We start from the raw sequence: 24,718 nt of genomic DNA on the forward strand, positions 1-24,718 counted from the left end.
TAGACATATTTCTGCCCGTCTTTCAGTATATGTCGTTCATTGTAGTAAAACATTTGACATGATTTGTCTTCCCCATTGTTTCACTTTTGATATACGAGTTTCCTTTTTATTTTCACAAAACATGTTATTAGATTTTCAGCATTTAAAAAGTTGAAACTTTGATCTCTGTCCGGCATGTTTTATTAATCCTAAATTGTTAAACAAAGTGAAACATTGTTCCTTTAGCCTCTTCACATTTAGTACTACACTGTACACTGAGTGTTGTTATTTTATTGATAATCTTACAGTCTTTCTCAGATGTGGCCCCTTTCTTCTGCCTACCTACAGTTTGAACCTCTTAAATGAACTCAGATTAATTTTCTTGTAAAACAAAATCTGATGCTGTTGGCTGGAAGTCACTCTAGCCATATTTACTCTGAGGTGACTGATCTTTACATCCTTTGATAAATACTGACCTCATCTGGTTTTCGACAGATAGTGCAAGCTCATTTCCCCCCCTGCTTTTTTCCCAGCTTCAAGTCTTATTCTCTGAATCTGCTGAATAGTTTTGCTTGACTGAGGGTTAAAAAATATCTAAACTTATTCCGGGCTTTTGTGCAACTTTAATGCAATGTTGTTGTTGTTTTTTTAATCCAAAAAACATTTAAAGCTGTTGTTAGCTGGAGTGGATTTCAGTGGGGATGAATCCATCACTTGTCTCCTCGTGAGATAGTTTTTTTTTTTTTTTTGTGAAATTCACAAACAGCTGACAAAAACAGGAACAATTTTGAATTTTTGATAGGCTTTATTTATAATCCACAATCTGCGTACTTGTGGTTCACCATAAGCAGCAAGGTGGTGAAATGTTAACCTGCAGGATAAACCATTCACTTAAAGTCCCACTCAGGAAAACTAATAACCCACCACCTGGTCACCATACCTCCTCTCCTTTTATGGCATCATTCTCTTCTCTTTGGTTCCCTCTCAGTAACAAAAGGTTTGTGGGTGGGGATTCTGTACTCATAGCCAGTGCTCATGCTGTGCTTGAGTTGACATCATACAAAGTTTTTAAGGAAGTTTGGTACTTTTGGCTCACAGCTAATACTTTTAGCCAGTAGTTAATACTCATTATTTGAAAATTTGGTCATGCTTGATATATTAAGACATACTCTTCTTAGATGAGACCACATTTTTAGCACCTATGAAATTTGAAGTTTTTCATAATTTTTCCCAAGTGCTTTTTTAACAGTGCATAAGATTTTCAACATAGCTTTTCTAAATTCGTTTTCATTAGAAATCATAAATTAACAAAACTGACTACAAGAATTAAATTACTAGGGTCAATATTATTAGCCTCCTGAGAAATGGCTCTTTTATTGAGCCACAGCACAAACCACTGCTGTGCAATGATGAATTTTAACTTTGCAATGCTCAAAGCTGGTAAAACCAAGTTAAAACTGAGGGTTACCTTCCAATTTACACACAGTATAAAAACTTCAGCGAGGGTGTGAGCTGTCACTTGTCATCATGCCAAAAACAAAAGAAATGATTTTAGACTTCAGTTTAGAGAAGAAAATTCGTTGATGCTCACAAAGCAAGAGATGGATGTACAAAGCTATCACAGCATTTCAAAGTGTCAAGAACTGAAGGGAGAAATTTCATCAAGAATCAAGAAAGAGTCGCACAGCACAGAACAAGTCTCGCAGAAGTAGGAAGCCAAAGATTTGAAAGACTTGGGAAAGAAAACTCATGAGAGATGAGTCTAAAGACCCCAGAACAACTGCTAAGACACGAGCGAATGACTTAGCCAAGTTGGGAATTACAGCCTCAAAAAAGATAGTCACTTAAACCCTGCACAGTAATGAACTGTGAGCTTACACACCAAGAAACACTCCACTTCTGAAGAAACAATGGAGAGGTGTAGAACCCAAAGTCACCATCATCACAGGGGTGAGAGTGTCATGCTGTCAGGAAGGACTCATGAAGAAATTAAAGGCATGTGAAGATTCTGAAAGAAAACCGATCAGGATCAAAACTTGATCTGGGCCATTGCTGTGTCTTCCCACATAATAACGACCCAAAACATACGTTGGTCCTTGTGAGGAACTACCTCCAGAAGACCATTAAATCTGGAGAAGCTTGAGAGAATTACCAAAGAATGGACTGGGATTGACAAGACAATATAAGAAGGCAATAAAAAAATCCAAAATAAATTTAGGATGTTTGGAAAGGCTGTCTAATAATAATAATAATAATAATAATAATTCCTTGCTCTGTTTAACAGCATGGAAATTCTTACATTTTCATCTATATGCCTGTGTGTGACACAGAAGATGAGTATAATGGGTACCTTTTAACGTTTTTCTCTACAATGCAAATATGAGCATAATTTCATACAAAGAGAAGCCATGAAACATATAGAAGAAGAATTTTATTCAGTGTTAATACAATAAATATACAAAACTCAAACTACTGGTCATGCGATTGTAGGTGAAACCTTAAAATTGCACAAACATTTAGAGCAGATAGTCTACCATTTGTAAACTGCACAAAACATACACACATCCCTTCATATTTCATCTCAAAAACATTGATATATATGAATATATATAAAATTTAAGAGATGTGGATCAGCATTTTAATTTTCATTGTTTCTCTACCACAATTCATGACTCTAAAGCACAGCTTGAAGCCACAGTCGGTCTACAGTACAACGCACAGTTCACATTGCATTGCAGCTTCATGTTTATATTAAAACTAACAGCAAAAACTGGAAGTGTAATTCAGCCTGATGCTTCTTAACTGTACTGGCCCAAATTAAGCCAGTGTGTAGGGAGAAAACAACTCAAAGAAATACAGAAAAGGCAAGAAGGAACCCACAGCCAGACTGTCCTGCACACACATTAAAATTTAAAGACCCAACTCCCTCCGTCCACACCCACACACACAAAATGCAAAATCAAGGAAAGTGCTTTGCAGTTTGAATAACACATAGAAAGACAGATTCAAAGACATTTTAGCAGGTGGAATTGTATTGTTAAATCTGATCACAAAAACGAGAGAGTAAAAGAACAGATGTGGTTGTAGTTTTTCTTGACTTCCAAAAAATTAAGAATACACAAGTGTCACAACACAACATCAACGTACTGGCCCCTTTTGTCAAATTTAAGTCACTTTTATTGTGATTACAACATACTGATACTGATTTACAAGACATACTTAAAACCAGAGGCCTGTCAAATTTTGTACAATCTTGTATAATATTTAACCTCGTCATGCAAGCGGAGAGCATCCTGAGTAAAGCTGAGGTAAATCTCCAGCACTGAAGGGAAGCTAGAGACGAATTACACTTTCCTTGCTGATAAATCGTGCAGCTGTGTGTATGGAGTAGTGGCTCTCTTTAGGAAAGGACACAAAATGGTAGGCTGAAGGTGAAAATCAAGCTGACTCAGCTAATACAATAAAAAAGCAAGTTAAGCATCTAGACTACTGAGCAGGAAGGCCTGAGGGCACTGTTAGAAGTATCTGTACCGACTGCCAACGTCAGAGAAAGAACCCCAAGTCCAGATTTAAAATGCGACTTGCTCAGATATGCAGATCAATAGAAGCAGAAGATTTCAGTCAAATAAATACTTGACAATTACCTTTAAAGTGATACTCTAATATCAGACACTGCTTGTGGATTGTAGCTTTTGCAGAATGACAACTGTTGTCTGCTTAGATGGCAAAACAGTGCCATCAATCTGTGATCACAATCTGCTTCTGTCCATCCCTGTACTAACGACGCAGACTATAAACGATGGCGTAGCCACTGTGATGTTGCCCACTGCTTTGTGAACTCTGAGTTTTGAAACTTGATTGTTAGCACTTCCACAGCGCCAAAGCTGGATTTGGAGCCAAAAGTGACCATATTTGGATGAAAGGGTGGAGTGGCTGATGTTAGCGAGCAAGTAAAGTTGTCGCGGCTCAACCCGTTTCTTGTTTAAAGCTACAAACACGTTAATCTAATGGCTACACTTGGAGATTTTACATTGGGAATCTATGGGGGCTGACTCGCGTTTGGAGCGTTTTTGGCACTTCGGTGTGTTTCGGCCCCGGAAGTTGCCGTTTGCCTAAAATTGAAGGGTTAATTATATTATTTTATTTCTTGCTTCATTCTAATTGTAATATTTCATTAATGACAGAAATATCTTCCTTCTGTTATTCTACAGTCTCCACCGGTGAGTGTTGATACTTGGGTAGGTAAGATTTCAGATGAGATATCACTTTAAGGAATTTCAGGCTAAATACTTTTTACATACCCAATTCTAAATCGAGCGAAGAGAGTAGAAAGCAAAGCAGCGGAGTGGAATGCACAGCATTCATCTTCAGCAGTATAAAGTTACTCCATTGGGGGTCAGCAGTGTTAAGCCATGCACTCATGAAAGAAGAAAGCACCGAAACAGATCAAATAATGCTGCGTTAACTCAAAGATAACTTCTTTTTGCCAGATAAATAAATAAATTCAGAAAGAGAAAGTGGTGATTAGGTTGATAAACACACAGAAAGCAAGCATCTGTTCATGGTGAGAAATGCCCAGGTAACTTCAGACAGTTGGTTCAGCTACATTAGAATCTGCCTGAAGACGAGCAGGCCTCGAGGACAGCAACAACATTTAAAAAAGGCACACAAACCTTCATTTAATTGGCCATACACCCACACAAACCCTGAAATCCACACAGAGACAATAAAGTTGAGCACTCTGGCTAAAGGACTCCTAGAGTGCACGATGTTGCAGGAGCAGGTAGACTGGGACAAGAGAGCCTGTTTGAAGGTTGAGAGGCTACAGATTGTAGATGAGTGGATGTTCATCTGTAGCGCCCCCACAAAAACCCCTTCAGTAGTGTCAGAAAGATGGGGAGGGGGGCTGTAACTTGTTCAAACAAGGCAGTTATAAGTGGAAGCTGGATACAGAGGAGGGTCAGATGAGCGAGCTCTCTGCTTCAGACTTGCTCCTTGAAGGCTCCTTGTGCAGCCCTGGAAGCAGCATTAGCAGTGGCCGTTTGTACTGTTTTGTTAGACATGACGCCCGTGGCAAATTCCTGCTGTGCCTTCTCAAAACTGGCACCGGTGGTACGGTACATCCCATGGACCTGAGGGGAGAAGGAAAGGCAGACAAGAGGGCAAAATTAGGGCCTGAAGAGTCTGTAACAGACATCACTCAGATATCTTATAGGCTGACTGTGCATTTACCTTTTTGAACATGATGAGAGACAGGACAGCCAGAGCGGTAAAGAGAGCAGCAACGAGGATCATTATAATGCCCACTGGGATGCTTTTATTCAGGCCAGTCAAAGCTGAGATCCACCCGCTAGGGATAAGAAAATCATTAACACACAACAACAACGTGACAACTAACCAGTCTCACTACCATCTCAATCCTCTGAGAGAACTACTTGTTTAAAATGCTGTAGTTTACTTGGGTGAAGTCACACACCACGAGCACTCAAACTACAGAGGGTAAAGCAAAGACCCGGCCTCCACACTACCTAGACCTAAAGGATGTGCCACCATAGACACTTACAGTGGCACAACAGGGACCTAGACAGTGTTATCCATGTGGCATGCTGTAGCTGTTCACTGTAAATACTCACTAGACTAAATGTATATTCTAATAATTTTTTTTTTTTAAATGGTTCTTAACTAATGCAGGATCTCCTCCTGCTTTCCTCCTAAAAGCAAAACAAAAACTGCAAGAAAAAAAAAAAAAAAAAAAAAAGACAAGAAGTTCAATATCTAATTAACACAAATATAGAAATATTTCAGACTTGGTCTTAATCATCGCATTAACTGATCAGTTCATGAGATCTACGATATAGAGTACTGATACTTTTCTCAGTATAATACTAAGACCAAAATCTAGACTAAATGCAAAGCCAACCACCTCACTAAGTAACCCCAGATGTGTCTTTGTAACATCTGTCTTACCTAAAAATGTCATAAAAATACAGTGCTATGGAAATTTATTTTAAGTCGTGTTATCTTACCTGGCTCCCCAGCCAGCGATGCCAATAGACTGGATGACATAGATGCCAATCTGACAGACGTAAATGAAGAAGAAAATAAAGAACCTGAACGAGCTGTCGATCCTGTAGAAAGATGAAAGTGGAGGATATGAAGAGCACAGTGGGCACAGGAGGGTCATCGTGATTGTTGTACTTGTGGACACAATTTTGGATCATGTTGTTTACCTGAATGCAGCATAAAGCGGTCTGTACCAACAGACAAAAGAACACGGTGTGAAAAGCAGAAGCCAGAGGATCGACAAGCCAAAGTCCACACCTCGGTTTCCATCCACAGCAAACCAGGAGAGGCAGGCGATCAGGTTTGCAAGCAGAGTCCCAGTGTGCACTGAAAGGTCAAGAGAGAGAGAAAAAAAATACAGTAAATATGTGGAGGGGGACTTCGGCTTAAGTGTGACAGTGTGCCAGAACGGCTGTTTAAGTGTACATGCCAAAACATGGAAAATAAGCTGAAGGAGAAGTGTCCAATCAAGTCCTACCAAATCAAGCCTTGGATGGAAGAGGAGGAAACACTGAAACTTAATATTTAAACATGTAACACAGTGCAGGACTGGAAACAACATACGCACACACACGCGCACACAGTTAATAATTCATTACTATTTGCTCTCGAGGGCCTAACAGTGTCTGCAAAGTTAAAGGTATTACACATTCACTGAGTCAGTTTGACTGCAGGGATTTTACAGCACAGTGTGAAATATGACAATAGCCCGCTAGCTGACATAGCAGTGGTACCGAGACCCTTCACCTGAGCTTGAAAAAGATACAGCCGGTTGATTTAAAAATCAAAGTCTTTGTACTTATTAGTAAAAACGACTGAATTCTGTAAACCAGCCTTATAGCAAATCATATGATCAAGCTGCTTCATCAGGTTGCAAGACTGCGGCACGTGCATTTGTCATGTGGCTACTGAATTCTACTTGAAGTCTTGATTCCACCCCCCACATACACCAACAGACACTATTTTTCACCATCAGGAGCTGTGAGGTTTTGACTCGGGGAGTTGGTGGATTAAACTACTCAGGACTGCTTTAAATGAGTCATCTGAAACAGCAGATTATCAGCTCATTAACAATTTCATTATTTCAGCAGATGTGGTTCTACGTGTTTGCACGTATGAACGTAGTTTAGAATGCAGTTTGCTAAAAAAGTTTGCTAGTATTAGCTGATAATTTAGCACAAATGTTTAATGCAAACAAGGCCACTTCATTGGCAAGTGCAGAATCAATGGGTGATCTCACAGTGTCTAAGTCCATCTTTTAGATACAGTCTGTGGGGAACATGCATAAAACTATGTATGCAAGCAGGAATAAAACTGCAGATGCTATCTTTTTATCAGATACGTATGTTTATAGTCATTTCGACTCCTTTCTTTAGTTGTAAATGGATATACACACCCTCTCTTGTCATTTTGCACACAAAAAAAAAAAAGAAAAAAAAAGAAAAAAGGAACTAAAGAGCATGAGTAATCTGAGCTGCAGTGGCCGTCCCTGTAAGTACAAGTAGGCCACAGGTGATGCACTACTTATAGCCTAGCTCTGAAATCCAGAGGATGAAAAACTCCAGACTTGGTACAAGACAGCAAATTTCTTCTGTCAATTTTAAGAAAAAGTTTACTTACACATCCAGAGGTAGTACATGATTTTGACTGTCTTCTGAAACTCTACGGGAATGTCTACAGTAATATCGTGGTAGAAACATGGAGCCACAGGAAACCTCTCTGGGAGAGGAGGCCAGTTGTTTTTCCTGCCTACAATAGCAGAAACAAAACAACAAAAAAAAAAAAAGTCAAGCTTGTGAGTTAGTTCAACATCTTTTTGAAAGTGTTGCTCAGGTTTTACGTGCTGCTCTTCTGTCAGATGACAGTTAGCAGTTACTGAGTGCAAATACTGATTCCCGCTTATTTTTTGTGTGCATGAGAATTAACATTTAAATTAACATGTAGTCATTGCTTGGCATATAATGACCCATTCTGTGGATTTACAAGCGTCATCATTATCTGTAATGCTTTGATATGACAGCACTGATCTGTGGCTGTGTTGTGATGACATACTAACCCCCAGATACGTTGATTGACTGCATCTCTCGCTCCCGGCGGTCCAGCTCTGCAGCCTTATTTTCCAGCTCTTCCTGTCTCCTTAGCAGCTCAGCAGCTGCCTGCGACTGCTCCTGCAAACACACACAAACTAATGTCAACACATTGGAAATAGTACACAAACTTTTTGGCGAATTACTTTCCCCCTCCCTGCTCACTAGAAATGCTCTATTTCTACTTTTGGAATAAATCCAATTCTCTGCAGAGACAGCACCAGCAGGAGAACAGACATCATAACAACACATTCCCCAGAGTCTGCTTCACAAACGAGATGCTCAAGCTCAAGTTATTTCCTCCACCAACCACGATTTCCCTCTGACTCTGTGTCTACTTCTGCTACAAAGGCCGATCACAGATAGAGGCGGTCTCCCGCAGAGCCACTTTTCTGTCCACAAACTCAGTGTGAAATCAGCCGTGGTGTTAATACATTTTCTCTCAGTCTCTGCTGGTGTTGCTGGACTAAAACAATAGATGCACCATAGTCTGCTTACTCATGGTGACACGTAACGCTCTCACCTCAGTTCCAATAGCTTTGGTAACTCAATCAGCATTTCTTTGTGTAAAAATAAGAATGCCTTTGTATAATCTGAAAAGAAAGTGGCAGAAACTACAGCAGCAGCTGTAAGCATAGCCAAAAGTTCTACTGAAATAACTGCTGTTATTTGGCTGTATACCATCAACACATATACCTGTGGTTGAGCTTGTGAGTAGGCTGGGGGCTCCTCTGTGGGTTTCATGATGGCTGGCTGAGTGCTGACAGCAGGGCCTGTAGTCTTGGGGGCCATACTTGCAGGTGTCTATAAAGTACACACGGTTAGAGCAAAACTACATGATTCCTATAACTGCTAATGATGTGACCTCACAGTTAATCAGAGGCTTGTATTGAAATACTCAAAACACAACTAAATCTCATATTTTATTAGAGCATTAATAAAGATGCACAGCAAAAAAAATAAAGAAATAAAAAAAACAAATGAAAGCAACAAACGGTGAAGAGCACATGTATGAAAAAAAAAAGTACAATACAAATTTGTGAAATTGATGAGGTTGTACTGTAGAGAGAGAGAGAGAGAGAAGCCTGTGTAAGCTCTTAAGAGAAAAAAAATGTTTGAGCCAAGCTAAGCAGTGATACAATATCCATGCTCAAAGATCTAGTGCCCAACCTTTTGCAGCCCTATAACATCTTTTCAAGGCCATTTCTTCACAAAGTTGCAAAAAGCTAAACTGACCACAATACTTCAGTCTCTTGGCTTCCAAACTTTTTATTGAAACAGTCTTCTTACAGCCCTTTGTCACTGATAAAGTTGCTTCTCAGATGGATTCAGTCAAATAACATTTAGATGGCTGAAAATGATTACACTGATGCAGTCACATATCTTGCGACTGCTGAAAGCGATCTTGAATTCCAAGGTGGGAACCACTGCTCAATGTTAGGATTTAGTCTTATGTAACTGCATGTGTGTATGTGCTAAGATATGTGCAGTTGGAAGGCACAAAACAACAGTGGCTCCTCCTGTAGGCAGTGAAGCTATCGAAGAATGGCTGAGCCAGTTGGGCTGCACGGGTAAAGGCTTAATAATCGGGGTCTTGCCAATGGACCCTAACCCAAGGTCTGAAGGATTCCTAGTATTCCTCTCCTGGGGAGGATAACAGAGGTCCCAACTTTCTTACCCATCGCCATCTTTTGAATACTTTGCTACTGGAGACCCTACCAGGGGCAAGTCAAAACTCCACCTCAATAAGGTGGCAATTCTTAGAGTGGAAGCTTTCAGGACACATGTCTTGGTGGCTTTAGGAGCTGAGCATGTGAACCATGTGATCACTTTATGTTCTAGCAGTTGCCTATATATACAGACTGGGCAGCGACTCATAACAAGACGACAGCTACAGATAAGAGAAAGAAAGAAAAAAAAAAAAAAAAAAACTTCTTACGAAGGATTTCTGGACTCATCGCTAGAGACGGAGTGAGATTAGTGATATGGAAGAGGCTCAGAGTCGAACAATACTGGGATGGATATTTCTCAGCATTTAGATAAGGTGTTCTGGCCATGTCTAGCTGAAACAACAGGGCAGTGACATCAGCAACAAAGAGAGGTCCGGTTTGCCTGGTCTGTACCCACGACCAATAACATAGCTAAGTGCATAGAATACATGTCTGAACTATACAAAACTGTAATTGTATATTCCATTATTAGCTTGGGATCCATTAATATGATGAAATATTTTATTTAAAAAAAAACCCCAAAACTAAAGCAGAAACTGAGACTGAATAATCATCAGCTGCTCTTCTCTGACTGAATGTGGCATTTTACAGATAAAGCACAACTCTTTGTTGTCACACTTGTCTGCCTTGGCGGACAGATGTGGGATTTATTAGTCTTTTATTCTGCTGAATATAATTTTAAAGGAATGTGATTTTCACATGATGTATTACAAAGCTGGAAAAATAAGTAAAACTTTAGGCTCAAATACCTACTGAGTAATTCTGGTGGACCTACCTGATCTTTAACCTCACTGCTACTAAATGCAAATATCCAAGTACTCACCGATTTGCCATCTGCAAAGGGATTGTACTCCTCTAACCCTGGAGGAGACGTCTGTCTCACTTGTGTCACTGATGGATCCTAAAAAAAAAAAAAAAAAGGAAGAAAAAAGGATTCAAAGGGAATGCTTTACATGAGATAAATGTAATTGAGTAATACTATAAAGCAATACATTTTGTTTGATCTGTCTTGTCTTTGTGTTTCAACCAGGGATAGCAGTAGAAATCCCTACAGAGTAAAACCCTCCATTATTCTGCTGAGATCCAGGCCAAAGCTCTCTGTATTCAAAATGCAACAGGCCTATAATTCAATACTGGCAAAGACAAGATGATTCCAATAATTTTCACGAGAACGTCGTTATAAATAGCCAAGACCACGAGTTTCTTGAGCTGCTCTGGCAGCCAAAGACCGAAATAAAAAAGACATACTTTGTGCTCCTAAACTGCTAAAGCACTCCATGCTTCTTTTAACTACAGTCCTAATTTGTCAGACTGACATATCAAAACTACTTTCAAAATAAAGCAAGCCACTACTTTATATTCTACCTCCATTTGCATGCAAAACTTCCTTTTTCCTGTCGGTGTCAGCTAAGCTACACTGTCATACATCTCTTTTGATAATAAGCTCACCATCAGCTGCCGTCAGTCACGCACGAATTTCAAATTGTTGCTCAAGATTAACATCTAATCCGTATAGTCCGAAGTGCTGTCCTTATCCCGTCTCAGTGCAGTCCTCACCGTCTCTCTGACTCTTAAATTTCTACCCCCCCCCACACACACACCAGACCAGGAGCATAAATATTTCAGGGCCTGTCGTGTTTAAAATTTAACGCTGCACTAGTGCGTGGCTGGACAAACACATACTGCAGATTCACCGAAGTCTTCATTTTGAAACCTCCAGCTCTGGAGTTCCTGCTCCAGAACCTTTAAAAAACAAACAAACAAAAAAAACAAAACAAAAAAAACAACAACAACCCCCCCACCCCCACCCAAAAAACACAAGGAGAATCAGCAAACGTGTGTTCACCATGATCTTGATTAAAGTGCAGGATTCAAAAAAGGTGCACAGTTCAACCACCTGACGACACCATATCTAAGACTTCAACTCTGTGGTTTCTACTCATTTCACATTTGATTAAGCTACAAACCTTACAAAGTGAGCTCTTAGCAGCCTTACAAAGTTTTTTTTTATTCGCTAACATAGAGCCTAATGTCTGAGCCCACATCCAGAGAAATAGGCCAAAACAGCCTCAACAATCTGATGCATGACTGCGAGTGATGAAGCTTAGTAGGAAAGGAGCCAACGAGTACCCTGGAACCACATGTCACCATATGATTTCATGAACTATTGAACATAGCTCAGAGAAGGGAAAAAGCTCCCATTATCCTGAGGCAAGGCAGCCAGAGCCAACGCATGACAGAGAAGTGGGAGGACAGCAGGGCTTCAGCACTCATGTTAGTATGTTAATGAACCCAATTAATTATTCACTCTCCTTGCGTCTGTGTGGTCAGCCTGTACCATCTTCCCATCAACGCTGGGTTCTTTTAAGTCTGTGCAATGAATCAAACCAACTAAAATAGATTTTTTTTAATGTGGTATTCTCTGACAAAAACAAACAAAAAACACACGTGCTTTCCTTGTACTGTGTAGAACCAAGCAGGCACAGATATATCACAATTAACAAATACATTGTCTGAGGTTAAAGAACCACAGGTCTAATTCTGGATTAGTCTGATTCTGACTCAGAAATTAGATCTGTTATTTATGACAAAAGGCTGATCTATTTAGTTCAGCTGTATACTGCTAAATATCAGCAGTAGTGTACTGTGGCTACTGAGAGGAAGTTAACAGCAAACTACCAACAAATGAGATGACCCGTATAAAAAAAAAAAAAAAAAAAAACTTAGATAACTGTGGCTTTGGCTTCTCTTTTTGTTGTTATAACACTTGCAGGGAAGTATTTACTGCATTTACAGTAGAACAAGGTGTTGTCATCTATCAGTTACTGCTATTTTACTTCCTGCTTCTTACCAGCAACATAACACACGTTGTGTGTGTGTGTGTGTGTGTGGATGTGCACAATATTGACTCTTAGAATGAGCGTACTGTAAATAAATTACAGGATTACTATAAATACGTGGGTTTAACCACTAGTTTAACATCAAACAGAAGACACCATAATGTGCATTTTGTAAATTATCCTCATTTAAAGAGCATAATTTATAATGTTCTTTGAATGAGCAATGATATTTGAGGGCTTCTAGTTTCCAAATATGAAGATTTGCTCATGTTATTTGTTGTGTATGACAAAAAAAAAAAGTTGATTTTAAGCTTTTGATGGACATAACAAGCACACTGAAGATGTTACTGCTGATTTCAAGAAACTCAAAATGACGTCCAGATGAACAGAATCAACTTTTGGAGATCTAAATGACAGTCCATTTATTTATCTTTTAAGCATTTCATAGAAAATACTAAAAACAGCATTAAATGTTTAGATTCTCAATCAACTGCTAAAGAAATAAACCCAGTTTGGCTGGTTGATGTTAAACAAACAAACACTTCTTTGGCTTATTCTTGCCATGCTCCAATCAAACAATCTATGTTAAAACAATCAATGTGGTCTTAATGAAACTGAGGGAAGCACCTCGTGATTATTTTAATTAATAAATAGTCTTGTGTTTTTGGTCCATTAATGTTAGAAATTTCAGAAAATAGCAAGACTTGATTGTTTTGTTGAGTACATCTGATATGAGCGGAGGAGGATAGGCCTGGAAATACCAAGGAGCACATGATCACATGAATGCTTTCATTATGACACAACACTGTGTGAGCGTAAACACAAGACGTCTTCAGTCAGACGCCTAAATAAAGACAACAGCACAATAAAGGCAAGGGAAAGGATGTTTGTCTCTGTTTTTACGTTCCTACACAGCATTACATGATCAGGTGATCAGTTTTTAACATTATCGTCTCCAGGTTGGCAAGTTAAGTCAATCACTCTAACGTAATGTCAAACATAAAAGAAACAATACGCAACATCTGAGCATACGTTGTTTAACCAGGTCGTAAATGTGAGGAAATATGTCGAACAGGTGGGAATTTAAAGGGATGGGGGGATAATTATAACAGCACCCAGCGACCCAACCTGCTTCAGTTTGAATCAGAGCCAACACCTGGAAGCATAGCCTCATATCTTTTAATGTTATGTCACTTCTGCCAGTCAGAGTGCGGCAACATTAAGTGACAGTTCAACTGAAACCGAGCAGCAGGAGGACGGGAGGGTTTTGGCAGCAGCTAATTTAAAGTCGCCTTATCAGAGCAGGTTTATTCAAACCAACCCCATGCCAGTCTTTCCTAGCCACGCAGTCTTAATGTAAAATGATACGGCAGCTAAAGTTAAAGTGGCTAATGTAGGCTGTTAAGGTTACCTGAAACGGGTTGCTGAAGTCCGGGTCCGCGAAGGGGTTGCTGTCGAAATCTGACATTGTCCAAATAGGACGACTTATTCCGCTAAATGTGTCTTAAGGCTACTATTTATAGCCAAAGTCGGCGCAGACAGTTACAAAAGACCAACTGTTTCGAACAAATTGTAATAGAAAAGAAAAGGGCTGAAGTCAAACGTCAGACTGTCCAGGTGGGGGATTGGTCACCAGCAGCGGAACACACGTGACATAACGAGACGTCAGGCGGAAGTAGGGAAACGTCAAAAAAAAAAAAAAAAAAATAGATCCAAAAAGTAATTTTTAAAAAAAATAATGTTTTATTTAGAAATAATTTAACGCTTTACTCACACTCATTTTTACATTTTGTCATAGAATTGTGACATTTTATCTGCGATTAAATGTCAGGTCGTACATCGACTTTTCTACGTAAAATGAAAGAATTAAAAATATCCCAAAGTTATTTAAAAAAATAATATTATTACTTGGAAAATATTTGATTTATTTTTTTTATACCCGCACTCATTTAGACTTTTTGTCATACTTTATTACACTTAAAGTGTAAAAAGAAAGTATGACAACAATAGCACAAACTTAAGGAAAACGAACTTTCCTTGAAAATATCCTGGTCTTGACAAAAATGTTGCTGTTTTGACCTTGTGGACTTTATTGTGATACTTTGGCTATTCAACATTGAGGCAACATCTATTTTTTGGCCGAGTCTCTTCTAGTTGCCATAGATCTATGAGCTCTCTGCCTCTGAATCCCTGTCATGTGACGCTCACTTGTCCAACTCACACTTCCGCTACTGCGTGTAAAAAAGTTGGGTGATACATTAAAGAAGTTTTTGCAGGAACTTTAGCGTCAACATTAAGTTAACATTATCACCAACTTTATGAACATTTCATAGCTCGTAAGAAAAGGCGAGTAAGTTTTCTTTGTCGGCCGTTTGCCTTAAAGCTCAGCATGTCGACAGGAGTCTCATACAACGACCAAGGAGGAGAGGAGGCTGCAGTGGAAGCGGGTCAAGCGAGCACCCCGACCTCCTCGAGCACCGGAGCTGCCTTCGGACTGTTCAGCGCCAACTTTAAAAAGTAAGCTAGCTCAGCGTGTGTTCCGTTTCTCGTCACGGTGGTTGTTTTTGGCACAGTTGGGTTGTTTTTGTTGAACTCCATATGGCTAACTTCCAGTTTCGTAGTCTTGAAAAGAGGCCAGTAGCATCCACAGGCAGGGCAATGGTGGCAAATGACAGCCCCCTGTCTCTTCTGCAGTAAGCAAAGTTGAGCGATAAAATGGCAAGACGTGGCTTGGACATGTTTGTGATCACTGAGTTTTCCTTGTTCTGGTTGGTTTTTCCAGTTGCTTTGCACCTTTCTGTGTGCTCAGGGTGTACTTGTATTGCCTGTTTTTTGCTGTTGTTTTTTTTCCATCTCGTGGTTGTTTTTCATATTGTAGTGTACACTTTTTGTCACGTTTTGTCATTTTTGCGATCTTTTTTTTTATTACTATCTCCACCTGATTACTTTGTATTTTACTGTGATTATGAATTTTGGTGGCTCTTTTGTGTATTCATCTCTGTCCGCTTTGTGATTGTTTGGGTTAGTTAGTTCAGTAAGGCTCCAGTCATTGCAATCACTGCACAGGGAGAGCTTGATAAAATATCAACTGCAGTGGCTTCATCACAGAATCTTCAGATACCGGTATTTATTGTGAAACAGCAGAAAGTGCTTGCATGTTTTTAAGCGGATGCTACACACTAGAGCAGGGCGATATGGCCAAAAATATTTATCACGATATATATTTGAAAATTTGCGATAACGATATAACCGACGATATAATTGATGCGAGACAAAATACAACTCCACAACATTACTAGTGCAAAAAGACAACCTTCCATTTATTTTCACTTAAACAAGAAGCTGGTTTTTATGTACATTAAAGCTTTATAAAAATTTAACAGTGCAAATGCAAATTCATTGCTGAAAGTTTAACCAAAAGGCATTTCCAGTAGAAATGGGCTGACATATCCTGAGCATAACCATGTATAATATCCACTGAAGTTAAAAAGAGGTGCTTTGCAACATTAAACTGCAGTGTGCAGTACGCATTTTTCGGACCATAAGGTGCACGGGATTATAAGGCACATTAAGCAAAACAAAGCAGTCAGATAAATCAAACTTTATTAAACTCATTCTTCTTGCTTCCTCCACTTCTGTACCATTGATTCATTAATGTTGAATTCTCTGGCAGCTGCTCTATCCCCATGTTGTTGCAGTATATTAATGACTAACCTCTCAGTCAGAACATCCAATATCATGCTTAGGTAACTAGCGAAACTAGCGAGCTAACTTCCGCTAGCTTCCTGCTAACTTCTAACTCTGTTAAATGTAATAACTTTTGTTTTCATGGATGCCTGGAAGTTAAACTTTATAGTTACACCTGGTAAAGCAGCAATGCTGATCGTTTTATTAAAGATGAAAGAATTTAGACAGTTTTTTAACTCTCAGTGATGCTGCAGTGTTGTTTGACCTAAAGCATACAGAGTTTAGGACCCAGATTACTCCCAGATTTAAGAGCATCTTAGTCCGACAAATATGACAATAACAACGGCCGCTTGCATGTTCTGCAAAAAAATGTGCTTTGTCGTGTATCTGACGGACAAACACCAAACCCGTTCCACATCACTGAAGTTGCACCATTTTTACAAACCAGTTCTGGTTCATCTGTTTCACTCAACAATCGGCCATGTGCATATGAAAACAAAGGCAGTGCGCATGCGCGTTTTATTCCCATTCTATCGCGATATTTCATTTTCCTATCGTTGCCTAACATTATACCGGTATTACCGTGAACGGTATAATATGGCCCAGCCCTACTACACACTTCACTGTTAAAAGGGACGCAATCCTCCCCACTGTCGCAAAGTGGGTGGTTATAGTGGAACAACTGATCGTTGGAGTTCTCTTCCAAATCTTTCAAAAGTTTTTACCAGTTTAAAGCACTTTAAGATGAGAGCTGCTGTGAATTTGCTGGCTATAAATGAACAAGCGCTGGGACACACGTGTAGTCCTGTTCCTGCAGGTGGATTGCGTTGACCCTATTACACAGTGGTCAAAAGGCTTAAAGAAAATGTCGAAACCTTCATTTTTTTAATGCTCATTAAAGCTGCTGTTATCCAGCTCTAAGCAAGTAAAGGAATCCTTGGAAAGATAAGTTTGTTGTATTTCTTGTCTGTACTTTATTCACCTCTTTCTGTCTCAACCTTTATAAAACTGTAGTGTATGAGAATATTTCTATGTTTGATCTACAATTCAGTTTACTGCTGTATTAGCTTTTTTTTTTTTTTTTTTTTTTTTTTTTTTTAAACCAATGTTTTCCAAATGTCATACTGGGCCTATTGACTTGTCAACAAGTAAGATGGTCTTTTACTTATATCGTTGATCTTTGTTGGATCAGTTGTGCGCATAACGCTTAGTTTATACTTCTGCTGTAAATCTATCTAGAGCCTATGATATAGCCCACATAAGTGCCCCATACATTTGCAAGCATTTATACCTGTGCTGAGAGTAAATGATCAAATATGGATTGATGATAAAATGAAAAGTTTCAAAATGTATTTTTTATCATGAGAATTTCTTTGTTTTCTCGGCAGAAAAAAGCACAATAACTAGCAAAACATAATATACCACCAAAAAAAGGAAATAAATACTGGACCCAGAATTTGACAGTCAGTACATTTCTTTCTAAGACCAGCAAATGGAGAAATGCTAATAAGTTGCCTTCATAAGCTTGTGTTGCTCATGTATTTTAAGTTCCATGTCTGCATTCGACCACTAGAGGGCAGCCAATAACCAGTTTAATCATCTTTTGACTTTGAAAATTTCTTGCAAATTCTGTGACTATGCATCTCACTTCTTCTAGTGTAACAGTCTGTTTGAAGGTACATACACAGGGTACCAGATTCTCTGGTCTAGACTTGACTGCAGTACTTAAAATCTGAGGAGCTCTAACTTGATTTAGACTTATGCATTAAGCCTATGTCCCTGCGACGTAACCGGAAACCCCTCTTAACCATACACTGCATCTACTGTGCTTTAGTAAATTTCCTACTAAAGCATAATTCAGGCCTTAGTCTGTTAGTAAGTTTTATACATTCACAAAAGTTTTGGGTCACATTTCAGCTTCTGATTTGATTTTAAGCTTTTCCTACAGGAACCGTCCTCATGTATCCTTTTGCTTTTCATCACTGATGTAGATCTTGGTTTTCTGAAATGTTTCTTATTAAGTTGAAATAAACCTTAACACTGTCTCACATGATCATCTACCCAGTTGGGGGAGGTTTGGTCATGTGTTTGGCCACCTCAGGGCCAAGCTGAGGGACCAGAAGAATATGCAAGGGCTTGAATGATCCTTCTGTTTGTATGTCTGTCAGACACAATTCACAATGACCAAGTCTGTGAATCCAAAATGCATTTTGTGCTAGTGCCATTATCTGTGTCTCATATTAGTGCTGCACGCAAGGCTTGTCAACTTCACCATGTCCGTGCTTGGAGAATACATTGCATATTTGTTCATTAATGTTTTAATAGCTGAGGATATATTTAGAGTCAGTTCTTTTAAAATTAGATCAAATTTGGAAGTTTAGTTAAAATTGCTGAATGTGTGTTGCACATGATGAGAGATGCAACTTTGTTCTAATATGTTCTAGTGTTTAAAGGGTGCTTGTTTCTGTTTGAGGGCTCTGTGCTAGGGTTCAACAAATCATAGAAACATAAGGCTAATTTATTATCTGATCTGAGACCAAAGAGATGTCTCACTGTGGCCGAGCGGTTTGGTTGTATATACTTATTGTATTTCTCTGTGTTGGAAGCAGTCACAAAAAAATAAAAGGAGCGATGGATTTAAATGGAATTATACTATTTTCACTTCCCTAAGCTTGGGAAGTGCTGGAAGATTGAATTTTGTATTTGAGGCTGGTTGTGCATGTTAAATGGTTATTTGGTATTTCCAGACTACTGGCATTAGTCAGGAGGCATGCAAATTTAGGCTTGCTACTCTTTTTTTTTTTTTTTTGTATTGCTGCTGCCAGTTTATCCCTGAATCAGCTGATAATTCCCACTTGCAAAATAATTTTTTTACAGTTCTTCTTTTATTACTGCTGTTCCAGTATTGTAGACTAGTCTTGCTTTTCCCAACCTGTTGATAATGTGGATCATAATATTTTAACAACCTTGCATCGTACATTTAACTTCAGGGTGATTCCACGTAAAATAACCAAATGTGAAAAAAGTTCACATCTGATGTCCTCAGGGTCAGCTGTTTATTCTTCCCAGTAACTTCAGCTCACAGTAGAAAACGGTACCATCATATTATGAATATTTTCCGAGTTGCAGGCACTTAAAGGACATAGAGGTGCAATGAAATTTAGTGCTTTTAAATTTTGCCAGCATTTTTCAGCCCCTTTGACATAAAGTATGTTATGTCACATGATATTGATGCTAAAGTTTGGTCATAGCAAAAACAAAACAAAATCATGATTTTGCTTTTAGGTTGGGACCATTGGTGTGGGTGTGTAATTGAACTGGTTACAACTGCTGACGACAGATTAAATGTGCTTTTACAGGTTTGAAAATTTCACCGGAAGAGCTCCTGTTCTTACGAAGTTATGATGGCTCAAAAATGCTGCAAAATTTGGCACCCATTTAGTAACCACCTTTTTTTTTTTTTTAGATCTGGCACTTCAGACTCTTTTCCGTGTTAGATGATGATTGAGTGCCAAGAAATATTTTCACCATGAAAATATTTTATTTTCTAATTTTATACAAGTTATTTTCTATACACATCATAAGGTCTGTGATCAGATTTCTGCAAAAAGGAGAGACTACATAATAAAATGTGTTTGCGTTCACATATTACAACACAGCATTAAATGAGATGGATACACATGTGGCCTGTTTGTGATAAATATTCATTAGGAGACTGCCATGGGTGTATTATATTCTAATCAATCTCAGCAGTGATGGGGAAAAAAGATTTGAAAAGCTAATAATCAGCCACACGTGATGCAGCTCTTCTTCTTTCTTTTTTTAACCTATTTGAGTTGTTTAGGTTTTCAGTGTAAACAGAAAAAAATTGGATGCTATGTTTTTTTTTTTTGTTTGTTTTTTTTGTTGTTGTTTTTTTAAAAAGGAAAGAAAATTGGATATTTCTGTCGCTACCAAACACAGATTTGTTCTGCTCGTGTGCAAATATGTACTATTGCACTTAGTGCTCACTGAAGCCTGGATTACACTCTGTTGTGGACACATACAGCTGGTGACCCGACAGCCAAGTAGTGATTGCCGTTTTATACTTTTCATGTTCACGGGTCCACTTGGGTCCCTGTGTTGTGAATTTCGTCCACAGAGAATTTATATTACAATGCACCAAGCAAGCATGTGCCCAGGCGGCGGATTACAAAGAACTATAACGGGAATAACTTTTTGGCTGTTAGGTCTCCTGCTGTCTGTGTTCTGCAACAGAGTATATTTAAATGGTTACTATAGATGGTGCAAAGGATCAATTTAGATTAAAGTGTAGCAAGCACACACTTTAATTGTGCATTCTTTTTGTGACCATCGTGTGGTTGTGATACCTGTGTTTGCAAAAAGATGTCTGGTCCCATAAAAGTGTAGGAAGGTTGACTTTGTAAACATTTGTCGATGGGCTCAGTTACTCATTGTAGTTTCTACTAAATTCAGCAGTAAGTTGACTGTGGAAATTATCCACATTATGCTCACTGGCTAACAACCTGTCAATCAGAAGTCCCCAGCCAATGAGAGCGTGATTTCAGTCAGATTCATCCATGGCTTGTTTCAAAACACAGAAGATGGCAACAGTGAAAATGTTCACCTTGAGACTTTAGAACAGGACTTCAACATGGTAGCTATGTCCTTGTCCTTTTTACTTTCTATCATGTTACTCAAGAAAATCTTTTGGAAGAGGGAGCTTTGGATATACCTGCCAAAATAATCCTCTGTCATAGGTGTGTGATGAATGTGATACTGTGTAGAGCAAAAACTTTTCCCAATTTGCGCCAATGTTGCTTACGAAACATTTCAAAGTCGAGTCATTACTCAGTCAGGCCCTCATGTTACTCATCTACTCCGGAATAAAGTCCACATTTCTCTCTCTTCAAAACCCTTTTGTACCATTCATATCTTCAGGAGTATTTCCTGACATTCAGCTCGGTGCTGTTATCTTTGATGTCGGCCTGTCCTGTTGGCATTGTCAGTAAAACTTGGCAGACGCATGTGCTCTAAGTGGTGCCAATTTAAAGTAGATTATTGTGCAGTGGTGGTGATGAAAAGTAGCTCAGTGTTTACCCACCAGAGATAAGGCCCTCCTTTTTCCTCTAGAGGGAAGTGACCATAGTCGCACAGAGGCAGAGTCACATACACAACCAGGAGCCAGGTGAGACAGCTTTCCATATGAAAGTCAGCATTTTTCAGAATAGAGGAGTAACAGTTTAATATAGTAATGGCTAATTAGCCAAGTAAGCGGTCATTACCCTCAGGCATAAGGATGACTTGCCATTAGTGAGCTGACGGGGCATCTTGTGACTTTTTTTCCTCCTTTGCCCAACAGAAGAGGAAGGGAGTACCGGTGAATGACAGTGACAAAGCAGTGGAGCCTGTGCTGTTTTTCCACAGTTCCTAGCTTTGACAGTTATGAACTGGACAAGAAGACAGCTGTAAATAAAGCCAAGAGAACTTGGGAGTACACCCTGAAGGAAAGTAATTACCACAGCTCTCTTTGGTCCGTGGAAATTCAGTCAGCCGTGGTTTTGTGGACTCTGTTCTTTAGACAGCTAACACACACGCACAGACACCACTGAATGGACTGCAGCGGTATGGACGCTGGTTTCTCTTCTTTGCGCTCGGAGGCAACAGGAGCCATGAGGACAGTGTTGGTGTCTGCTGAGAACTTACAGCTTACTCTGAAGCCTGAGCTCAGTCAGGAAGAACAGTCACTCACACACACCAACAGTAGCCCTAAGGACTCACACAAAGCCGGGTACTGTAGTAAGACAACACAGGTTATTGTTTTCTTGTAATATCTGACAGCTAAATATATGCGTTTTCCTTTAAATAACACTGAAATCTTTAGATGTAACTAATACAGGTAACAAATTTTTAAAATGATGACTATTTGTGGATGGAAACTGAATTTTCAGATTACCATTACAAATTATTCCTTTAGAATTAAGATTATCATATGAAAAAAAGTATGAACAACAGTCATTGAGTTGAGTGCAGTCTTTTTAACTTGGCAATGTTTAAAGTGGATTTAAATAAAATACTGAAAACCTATAATGAATTAAAAGTAAAGCTGTTTTCACTCCTGAATGCTAAAAAATGTCACAGGATCAGGTCTAGTTGTGACCAAAGTTGTAGAAGCGTAGATGCTGTTTTCTTTCCCGTCACCTCTGAACTAGGCCGATGGCTTCCCCTCCCTGAGCTTGGTGCTGTCAGAGGTTTCTTTCTGTTAAAAGGGAGTTCTTCCTTCCCAAAGTTGCACATTCTCACCTTTGGAAAGACTGCTAGGCGTTGGTGAGTTTGATGCCTGGGTGTTACACAGGCGAGTTCAGCATCTCATGGACTTTGTACAAGGGAGCAGTTAAAGACAGTTTAAAGTTTGATCTAAATGTTTGGACAAGTTCACATATCATGGTAGCAGATCTGACATGTCAGTGTTTTTAATGAAATGCTTGTTAACAGCGTAAATTGACAGTTTTTATATCATTTAACAGTGTCACCTTTTGTCTATTACAGTAAGATATAAAGTAAAATCAAGGTTGTTGGGAATTTCATTAGTTACGTTTGCTTCTCAGTGGTGTAAACTGACTGAAGTGATACTGAAGTCATACCAAACAATATCAGATATTACAGATTCACATGCAGTGGAGCTTTTTTTCAAATTTAGTTCAAGCATTTTGAGGCTCTATGTAAAATATTGTTAAGGTTTCAAAGATTTAGTTGCTGTCCTACAAAAACTATTTTTTGTTTACAGATTAAGAAACTAAAGTTTGACCTTTTGAGCTTTAGGATATAAAATATAATTGCTCATTTTATCCTATGAGACATCCCATATGGAAAAGAAATAGTAAAAACTTATAAAAGACTTGCATAAGATGTGGCCTACTTCATATAGTGAATCATATAAGGCTTATATGATTTACTCATGAACGTGGCCACTTTCTCATTACTTTCATATATTGTTTTAGTAAGTATCCAAAACATACAAGTTTCATTTATATCATTTTTCAAGGGATCTTATATCTGTTTTCACTCTTGTATGCTTGTCATACAAGTTTCACTCAAGACAGATACAAACTTTATAAGATTTATTTATATCTTTTCCATATGGGATTTGTGTGAAATAATTAGCATGTAAATTCCTGAGTTCTAGATAAAGTCTTGACCCTTGACCTTAGACCACCAAATTGTAATAGGTTTTTGCCTAAATTCAATTTGGAGGTTTGTGTTTTTCAAATTCACTTAATGTTTTTAAGACATAGCTTCCTCACAATGGGCTGACCCAAAGCTCATAAACACAATGCATCTGTGTCAGTGATAAATAATGTCATGCATCTGGATTGCAGCTCAAGCTCCATGTTGTTGAGTCACTACTGCTAAATATTGGCAGATTTGATCTTGTCATTAATTCTGACCTATATGGATAAGCACCAGGTTATTATATACCTAAAATAAAACAGAACATATCTGCACTCCTTATTTTTGTCTGCAGCTTGCTTTCCATCCTGCACAGCATCTCTGTGGAACAAGCATCCTGTTGTGTGGGTTGTTTTTGAGCAACATTGCCTGTTTGAATTAGTCAAGGAATTAATGTGGTGATCATGTGATTGCTGAGTAGCATCATTGTTATGATGCTGTTGTGTTGTTGTTTAGGACACCATTGTTGCTGCATTGTGAGCAGACATCTCATCCATTTACATATTCTTTTGTATTTGTGCCCATGTTATGTACAAGCATGAGTTATGCTTCAAATCTAAAAACTTTTATAACCCGAAACCCCAGGGGTGTTCCTCCTCTAGCTCAGTAGGTAGAGCAGCTCATCTATTAATTGGAGGGTTGGTGGTTCAATCCCTGGCTGCTCAAAGTGCTTGTCTGCTCTCTAAATAGTGAATCTGTAAAGCACTTTGAGTGCTCAGGTAGAGTAGAAAAGTGCTATATAAGAACCAGTCCATTTACCATTTACGATCTTAACCCGAGGCTGTAACCTTCCAGTCTGTGTCGATCCAACATGTAGTTACGTTTTTCTAGAGGTGTACAAACTGTTAGGCGGATGGTTACTGCTTAAGTTGCAACCTAGATTTCCCGCTGAATCATAATTCGGACATAAGTAAAGCAACTAACCACTGACTACAATAACACCCAGGATGTCTTCTGTCCTCAGGAATGAAGACCTTAAAGAGATGTTGGAGAGCAACAAGGAGTCGCTCAAACTGGAGGCCATGAAGAGAATTGTCGGGGTGAGTGCATCACAGGAATCCACTAAAGTATTTCTTTTAAGTAACTGAGCTGTTTTGTGCTG

At 38.9% G+C, this 24,718-nt stretch overlaps 2 protein-coding genes across 4 annotated transcripts in view; one reads left to right on the forward strand and one right to left on the reverse strand.

Annotated features, from left to right (window-relative positions):
- Positions 1–2,395: 2,395 nt before the first annotated feature.
- LOC120718612 (secretory carrier-associated membrane protein 1-like) lies at positions 2,396–14,340 on the reverse strand. Of its 2 annotated transcripts, XM_040007171.1 has the most exons (10): positions 14,111–14,340; positions 11,309–11,429; positions 10,683–10,760; positions 8,826–8,933; positions 8,099–8,210; positions 7,663–7,791; positions 6,210–6,369; positions 6,006–6,107; positions 5,212–5,329; positions 2,396–5,111 (listed from the first exon to the last, which is right to left on the reverse strand). In XM_040007171.1, exons 2-10 carry the CDS (start codon positions 11,309–11,311, stop codon positions 4,962–4,964), a joined length of 960 nt encoding a protein of 319 aa, XP_039863105.1. In that variant the 5' UTR covers positions 11,312–11,429; positions 14,111–14,340; the 3' UTR covers positions 2,396–4,961. The 2 variants fall into 2 exon arrangements, with proteins under 2 accessions (XP_039863105.1, XP_039863104.1); XM_040007170.1 differs by lacking the exon at positions 11,309–11,429.
- Positions 14,341–14,904: 564 nt separating this feature from the next.
- Positions 14,905–24,718, forward strand: part of ap3b1a (adaptor related protein complex 3 subunit beta 1a) — a 58,428-nt gene continuing 48,614 nt past the window's right edge. Inside the window, exons 1-2 of one of the 2 annotated variants that reach the window (XM_040007168.1) lie at positions 14,905–15,216; positions 24,581–24,656. In XM_040007168.1, coding sequence (XP_039863102.1) covers positions 15,089–15,216; positions 24,581–24,656 — 204 coding nt within the window. In that variant the 5' untranslated portion in view covers positions 14,905–15,088. Of the gene's footprint in view, positions 15,217–20,333; positions 22,178–24,580; positions 24,657–24,718 lie in introns of those variants that run through there. The other variant, XM_040007167.1, reaches the window with a different exon arrangement.

This window comes from Simochromis diagramma, unplaced genomic scaffold, assembly GCF_900408965.1.
Source record: "Simochromis diagramma unplaced genomic scaffold, fSimDia1.1 OVJJ01000682.1, whole genome shotgun sequence".
NCBI classification, from domain to species: Eukaryota; Metazoa; Chordata; class Actinopteri; order Cichliformes; family Cichlidae; genus Simochromis; species Simochromis diagramma.